This window comes from Bos indicus, chromosome 3 (assembly GCF_029378745.1).
Source record: "Bos indicus isolate NIAB-ARS_2022 breed Sahiwal x Tharparkar chromosome 3, NIAB-ARS_B.indTharparkar_mat_pri_1.0, whole genome shotgun sequence".
NCBI lineage: Eukaryota > Metazoa > Chordata > Mammalia > Artiodactyla > Bovidae > Bos > Bos indicus.
The window spans coordinates 109,777,534-109,785,570 of NC_091762.1; the positions used below are offsets into that span (position 1 = coordinate 109,777,534).

Sequence of the window (8,037 nt, forward strand, 5' to 3'; positions counted from 1 at the left end):
TTGGAGGCCTCCTCCCAGCTGAGGGCTCTGCTGGAGCCCCAGGCCTCTCACAGGACATGGCAGAGGGCAGTGGTGCCACCTCCCGGGCCTGGAGATCGGGGTGGAGTCACAGTGGCCTCTGCGAGAAGGACCTGGGTGCCAGGGGTGTATCCCAGCTCCCTGAGCACCCCTGCCCCACAGCCCAGCCTGGATACACCCTGCACGGCATCCGGAAGGCCTCCCTGTAGGTGCAGAGCCTGGAGGAAGACCCAGGCCCCTTCCTTGGCCCAGAGCTGTGAGGTGGGGTCTGTGACTGGGTGGAGGGGACGGGCTGCCTCTGGTGGAGTCTCCTCAGCAGCCAGGCCGGTGGTCTCCATGTGCAGTCACTCCCACCTGCTGCCCGAGGCCTCTCTCTGGCTCCTCCAGACAGATACCAGTCTTGGAGAATGAAACAAAGGAGCTCCCCTGCCTCAGAGAGAGACCTGGACCGGAAGACCCGAGCCCAGGCTCTGAGACTGGCCGTGTTAATTACGCAGCTGTGTGCCTTGACCCTCAGCCCCGTCTCCGAGCTTCAGTCTCCTCCTGGATTAAAAGCTGAAAGCAGTCCCGCCTCCCGCCGTTGTTAAGAGGACGAAGTGGGGTGACTCAAATGGGTTCTGATCTCAAGCCTGCCTTTCATTGATTCTGTGTGCTAATAAGCACAGACCTCGGCACCAGGCATGACAGACAGACATGGCCTTGCCCCTGCAGTTCATGGCCTGGTTAATACCTGTGTGACCTTGGGAATGGTACTCTCTGGGCCTCTGTTTTCTCATCTCTGGAATCAGGATGATAATAGCCCCTACTTCCTTAGGTTCCCGTGGGATTAAATAAGCCCTTAACCTAGTGTGTGGCTTAATGAACCATAGCCAGCATTGTCATTATCAAAACAAAAGCTTGAAGTTCAGTGTTCCCTCAGAAGTCAGAGCTCAGGGAGAAATCGCCTGATGGTTAGAGCTCCCAGGAGAGCTCATCTGCTGACGGGGCTGGACCAGCGCCTGGGAGCCCAGGCAGAGCGGGGCAGAGCTGGTGCTGTGGGGAGGCGGCGTGAGGCCTGCCCCAGGGGTGGGCTGCACAAGGCCAGGTGAGACCCCTTCTCCTCATGGAGCATGTGAGATGGGGCATCCCCCTGTGGAGCCGGGTCTCCAGAGCACAAGCAGGAACCAGCCCGAGAAGTAAAGGAGGAAGGTGCCCTGCTGAAGCTCAGGACGGGGCCAGTGTGCTTGCTCTGGGAGGAAGCACAGGAGGGTGACCAGAAGTGAGGGTGCCCGGGTGGAGGGGGGTCCCCCAGGTAGGACTCCCGGGACTGCCAGGGAAGGGCGTGCAGGGCCGTTCTTCCCCAGCCCTGGGCTGAGCACACGTGTGTCTGTGCGCCCTGCAGGCCGGCCGTACCGGGGCAAGCCCAGCGACATGTGGGCCCTGGGCGTGGTACTGTTCACCATGCTCTATGGCCAGTTCCCCTTCTACGACAGCATCCCGCAGGAGCTCTTCCGCAAGATCAAGGCCGCCGAGTACACCATCCCCGAGTGAGTCCCCGCTCCCTGGGCGCCGGCCCGTCAGGCTCGAGGGGCAGAAACAGCACGGGGAGGCTTGGCGTCCTGGGCCGAGACCTGGCACCAGCCCACCCCGCCTGAGTGCCCGCTGCCCCTCTCTCCTGCATCAGGGACGGACGGGTTTCTGAGAACACGGTGTGTCTCATCCGGAAACTGCTCGTCCTCGACCCCCAGCAGCGCCTGGCCGCCGCCGACGTCCTGGAGGCCCTCAGTTCCATCATCGCGTCGTGGTACGTGGGCCGGGCCAGAGCTGGGTCCTGCCCACCCGTGGGCACTGCCCTGCCTCCCCAGAGAGGTCGCCTGAGGTTGGGCCTGTCTCTCCACCAGGCAGAGTCAGGTCTCCAGATGGTCCTGATGGGCAGGGTTGGAGGACACAGGCAAAACTCAGGGTTGAGCATCTCCTGCGTGCCAGTCGATGCCAGCTCTAGGATGGGCCTTATCTCCCTGAGTTCTCACCACAGCCTGCAAGATAGAAGTTGCCCCCACTTACTGGGCGAGAAAGCTGAGGCTCGGAGAAGCAGAGGCAGTGGCATCAGGAAGGGGCTGTGGGTGCTCAGCCCAGGTCTGCTGACTCCAGCCAAGTCTCAGAGCAGTGGGGACTGGCCCTGCTGGGCTCCTGGCAGCCAGGCCGTGGCAAGAAGGGCCAGGCTGCCTGGAGCCAGTCTCGCTCATCTGCCTCCCTTGCAGGCAGTCCCTGTCTTCTCTGAGCGGGCCTCTGCAGGTGGTTCCTGACATCGACGACCAAATGAGCAACGCAGACAGCTCCCAGGAGGTGAGTTGGGGACGGCAGCTAGGCCGTTTGGCCGAATCCTGAGGCACCAGCCCTCCAGGCAGGGCAGGTTGGGCAGGGTGGAGGTGGCAGCTCCTGGCAGGGCGCCGGGCCTCCTTGGCCTCTCCCCAGCCCTTGGAGCGGGAACAGGAGCCTCAAGTTCCTCGGCCTGAGCCGCCCGGGGCCTGCCTCGTGTCTGGCTCAGTTGGCAGTTCCATGGCCTGAGAGAGGGGCTCAGTTGGCAGGCAGGCCTCACAGTGGCCCAGCCTGGCCCTCCCTCGGCTTCCTCTTCCTGCCAGGCCCTGGCTCTGCCACACGCTGGCCGCCTATACGGCCGCGCTTGTCTACCCCTCTGACTCACAGGGTTCTCTCTCGCCCTTCCTGCTTTTCGTTTTTCAGATGATTCATTTTCTCCTGGTTTTCTCTCCTCCCGTCCCTTGCACTGGAGAAAGTGCTGAGCCGGGGGCAGGGGCCAGGCCCAGGGTGCCCGGCAGCAGCCGGCGGGTGATCTTAGGGTGCCCCCTGGAGGGCAGGGCTTGCTGAGCCCTGGGAGGGAAGCTGTAAGGACCCTCCCTCTCTGGGCCACCCCGGGTCACACAGCAAGCACTGGACAGGGGGGACCAGGTGGAGCCAGCCCAGGACCACAGCAGAGCCCCCCGTCCTCGAAGAATTTCAGAACCCTGCCCCCGGCTCCCACCAGCTCCCAGGGCTGTTCAGCAGCTAAAAATAATCACCTCCAGCAAGCAGTGAGGGCCCCCAGTACATCTCATTCAATCCTCACTGCAGGCCTGTGCAGCCTGTGTTCTTATTTCACTAAAGAGGAAACAGGTTCAGAGAGGGAAAGTAACCTCCCCGAAGCCACAGGGCTCAGAATCAGCCACAGCCTGATTCCACAGCCCTGCTGTCCCCCGCCCCCGTCCTGCAATGGAACCTCCCACTTCAGTTTGTGACTGTGCGTGGCCTTCTCCAGGGACCTCAGCCTGGGGCAGGACAGGGAAACAGGTGCCCATGCACTGAGCACCCCAGCCCCAGGCCACTCTCTTAACACCTGACCTGCACTGGTCCCTGGGGACCTCGGGCAGGGGAGCGTACTGCCCTATTGCACAGGGTGGGCACCAAGTCTTCTGAGGGAACGTGACCTCTCCCACGGTCAACGGGTTAGGGGAGGTCACAGGTCTGAGGGCCCAGCACGGCGAGGTCCAGGTTGGCTGGGGAGCTTCAGGGACCCCCCTGTTCTCGGCCACTACTAGATCGGGCCCGGGGGATGGTGCCTGGGGAAGGAGCCTCTTGAGGCGGGCCAGCTGACGCACCCCCTGTTCTTCTCTCTTGCACGTTCGCCTGTCGCTCGACCTGCCTGTCTCCGCTGTGAAGGCGAAGGTGACAGAGGAGTGCTCTCAGTACGAGTTTGAGAACTACATGCGGCAGCAGCTGCTGCTGGCCGAGGAGAAGAGCTCCGTGCACGAGGCCCGCAGCTGGGTGCCCAAGCGGCAGTCGGGGGCAGGGGTGCCGCCCGTGCGCCGGCTGGGCCACGACGCACAGCCTGTGAACCCCCTGGACGCAGCCATTCTGGCCCAGCGCTACCTGCGGAAATAGCAGCCTTGGGCAGGGGCACCGGCGCCCACCCACCACCTCGTCCTGGCCCCCAGCCAGCAGCCCCGCCGCAGTGCTGAACTCTCCCGGGCTGCGCCGGGGACAGGGCAGGGACAGCCCAGGTCACATGTGGGGTCAGCAGAGGTACCGCGAAGCTACCTTTTGGAATGATTGCTTGATTGTTTGGTTTTTTTTTAATCTGAGAAGCCTAGATAACTAATCTGCTTTTAATCGTAACGTTTTAATCTACCTCTGTCTCTTTAACCATGCTGTCTCTGGACTGAGTGAGGAGGAGGAGGGAGCCCGCCCACCACCGACCCCCACCCCACGCCGACCCCCAGGGGGCAGCTGCCCCGCAACAGTCCACATAAGCTGAAAGTGCAGCTCGTTGCTGGCTCCCCACAGGAATGCCACTCCCCACTGCCCTCCCAGGCCCCTCACAGTTGTTTTCATCCCTCCCCTTCTGACCCCAGGCCCCTCAGTCCAAGCTTTGGAAAACTCTCACCTCATCTTAAGCGGAATCAAATATATTTATTTTTGTACTGAAACCAGCTTCTCTGCCATCTCTAGGTGGTTCGGCCCATGGCCACTCGCTGCCCCCAGCCTGGCTGGACAGCAGGGAGCCCACAGCCCCCAGTGGGCCCCTTCCTCAGCCCCGGGCTCAGAAGCCCCTTCTTGCCGGCCCCCTCCATCTCCAGCGCACCAGTCCCTCCTTGTCTCCGGTGATGAGGAGGCCTTCTAGACTGGCTTCTCTTTCTCCCAGCTCAGCTTCTCTGAGGTGCTGTACACCTGCATTAGCCCTGGTTTCCTCCTCCACCCCTCACTGTGGTACCGAGGTGACGCTGACCCGGATGGGAAGGGGTGCCCTCGGCCAGCTGTGAGCACGGCCGGCACCCCTCTGTGTTCAGAGAAGAGCAGGAGCATCTCCCCTGCTGCCCCTGCTTTGTAACAAAGGGTATCTCTCCCAGCAGACCACCAGGGTCGCCAGCGTCCTTCCTGGGGGGCTGCAGGGCTCCCAAGGGAGACCTGTAGGGACCGGGGGTCCCGCCTGGCTTGAGAACAGCCCCTCTGCCCTTTTGAGCCGAGATTTTGAAGTGGATGCCCGTCTTGCCAGAAAACCCTGTTCTCACCAGAATGCCCCCTCCCCGCTCTCCCGCACTGGACTTGGCCCTGCCCAGCGCCAAGCAGAGACCCTCCCCTGACCTGCCTGCCCCCCAGCCCCTCAGAGCAGCCGAGTGTCCCCCTCCAGGCCGCCTTGGGCCCTCGGCCCTGCCCTGCCTGCCCAGTGGGGGGACCGAGGCCTGCGTGACCTTGTTCCCCGGCGTGTGAGCTATGCCCTCCCCAAAAGCTGACTCACTGTGAGTGACTTGGGCAAGGTCCCAAAAAACAAACAAACAAACAAACAAACAAAAAAAACCTCCTTGTGCCTCAGTTTCCCCATCTGGAAAAAATGGGGCCACCTCTTGCCAGCAGTAGCAGGGCCGCCCACACCCCCTTCCTCCTCCCCCCCACCCCAGCACGTGGGCGCCTCGTGCCTCTGCCTCAGAGGGTCCGGGGAGTCCGCCTGAGCCCAGCACTCGACCCCCCTGAGCACCAGGCCGGCCCCCCTCAGCCATCCAGCTGCTGAGAGCCAGGGTCTGGGGTGGGGGTGGGGGTGGGATGCCCTCTTTTCTATATTTATTTCAAAAAAGAAGTCTCCTAAAGGAGTGGAATGCAGTCCGGCCCAGGGCTCCCAGCGCCCGTGACTGTCTTTCTGTGAGGGCCTCACCCGAGCCCCTTGTCCGGCAGCCCGCCCAGACCCTCCGGGCCCGCTCGCCTGGTGGTCCTTCTCCTTTTCAAAGCAATATGCTCCGGGTCCGCAAAAGCCTGTCAGACAGACTGGTCCCTTCCAAGGTCAGCCCACCCGTCTGATTAATTTCTGGGAAAGCAAACGAGAGGAGGCTGGGTCTGCCCTCACTGGGTGTCACACGCTGAGAGAAGTCCTACTGTAAAGAAACAAAAACGGAAAAAGTCACAAAAAAGTTTGTATAAAGTCATATTTTTGTACTACATGGGGACTCTTCCTGCATGTCAGCAATAAAACTTCCTGACCTGGAGCCAGCGTGGTCTGCATTGTCTCTCCCCTCGCCGCATCCCCGTCCCTCCCACCTAGCCAGGCAGAGCAGGAGTCCTTCACTCTGGGCTCTGCCACCAGGTGCCCTGGATGGGTGCCCCACCCCTCCGACTCCACCTCAGCAGCCGTTGCTCTCTCGAAGCAGGGAGGGGGCCAGAACCACCCAACATTCTCCCAGCCCGCTTTGGTCCAGCTTCCTGCCAAGTCCCAAGGGGGACTCTCTGCCTGGCTTGGCTCAGCCCCGACCTGTGCAGGAAGGATGTGTCCCGGAGCAGCTGCCACCAGCAGAGCATTGATCCTCTCTCACCACCAACCCCCACAGCTGGGGTGGGGGAACCCTAGCCAGACAGACCGCCCATGTGCCCATCCAGGGCAGCTGGGGTAAGAAGGGCCAGGCCAGGCTTTTTCCTACACCACCCTCCCCTCCATAGGAAACCAGCGGTGGGGTGCGGAGGGGGGGTCCTTCCTTCCTTCACCTAAATTTAGACTGCAAATTGAGCACTGAAGCTAGAGGTGAACTGGTCCTGTCCCCAGCATCCCCCATAGCACACAAGCAGACCCACTTGTGTGTTCAGGAACCCATACAGGCCCAGGTCACAAAAGGAACAGCGGTCCATGCCAGAGGAGCCCCTTCCCTGGCAAGTGTCCACACAGCAAGCAGGGGCGGCACCCCTCCAGGGTTCTCTGGGAAGGCCCTGATTCTCTGAAAGTTCTTCAGAGTGGGCCCCCAGGCCTCCACCTTGCCCTCCTCCCACAGCTACCCCAGCAGCCAAGCGGCCCCCATCTTCCTGGCCACTCCCGAGCCTACACAAATGTTCCCTTTTCCTGATCTGTCACGCTGTCCCAGGCCAGAAGCTGCCGGCACTCCCTGCCCACCCCGGCCACACTCAGCTCCACAAGCCACACCCCCAGGGCACTTATCTCCATCTCAGACTCCCTCCTGCACCCCTGACCCGATCAGCCTCTGTTCTGAGCACAGGTATCACCTGGGCACCTACGTGTCAGGCTTACATTCAGCACCACCCAAGCAGCCGGACTCCTTGGCTCATTGAGTCCTCGGCACCTAGTACTGAGGGCCGCAGCTCTCACACCAGGACTGCTGTTTGTTGACTTAAACTTCTCAGATCCCCCTTTACCAGTATTTTGTGTGTGAGCCCTGAAAGCAAAGCCAGGAGGAAAGTACCAGAAAGGCAGGTGTGATCAACAGCCTCCTATGCGCCTGAGGGGTCAACCAAGAACCGAGATGTCCCCACCCGTGTTAGTGACTGCCTGGTCCCCAGTGTCCTTGGGGAGAGCAGCTTCAGAGAAAAGCCAGCGAGGAGCTGTGCCTGGCCATGTCCACCGGGTCTTCCCTCACCCCTTCCCCTCTTTATTTCCCATCATTGTGCTTGTCACAGCCTGTTATTACAAGATATGTGTGGTTAGTGATGATATCTGTCCCCCCCACTGAAATGTTGAGCTCCATGAGGGGTGGGAGGATTTCCACGTGTCCATGTTGGGGTGGGGAATTGGGGGCTGGTTATCACAATGATGGGGGTAGGGGGTGGGGGGGTGAGAGGGTGCTGCTGGCATTTAGGGGGCTGGGGCCAGGGACTCCAGACAACCCCAGAAGGCAGGCAGATTCTAATCCTGCTCAACACGAGTGAAAAAATGTGTTTATAATTACCAGAGCCAAGAATCTTAACACCATTTTATACATAAACACAGAGGACTTGTGTATCCATAATATACACTAAATTTTCTGGGAAGGCAACTACTGTGTAAAGTGGAAGAAATGTGTACTTTTTGTTCAGAACTTTACCAAGAGTTCACCACCATTTCAGACACTGACACAGTATCTCAGGTCTGCACCTTCAGCTGACACCTTCCTGGCAATTAATCAGTTCACAAATACACAACATTACCCTTTATTTCTTTTATATATATTACAGGACAAAAATTTATGTATATCTGTAAACTATATCATCTATATTAATTTAATTATATAATTTAAT

At 60.2% G+C, this 8,037-nt stretch overlaps 1 protein-coding gene across 4 annotated transcripts in view; it reads left to right on the forward strand.

The window, feature by feature from the left end:
* Nucleotides 1-6,026, forward strand: part of STK40 (serine/threonine kinase 40) — a 37,778-nt gene extending 31,752 nt beyond the window's left edge. For all 4 annotated transcript variants that reach the window (XM_019957825.2, XM_019957827.2, XM_019957824.2 and 1 more), the window contains 4 exons: nucleotides 1,400-1,544; nucleotides 1,682-1,801; nucleotides 2,259-2,343; nucleotides 3,712-6,026. In XM_019957825.2, the coding sequence (XP_019813384.2) occupies nucleotides 1,400-1,544; nucleotides 1,682-1,801; nucleotides 2,259-2,343; nucleotides 3,712-3,933 (572 nt within the window). In that variant the 3' untranslated portion in view covers nucleotides 3,934-6,026. The remainder of the gene's footprint in view (nucleotides 1-1,399; nucleotides 1,545-1,681; nucleotides 1,802-2,258; nucleotides 2,344-3,711) is intronic.
* The last annotated feature ends 2,011 nt before the right edge of the window (nucleotides 6,027-8,037 follow it).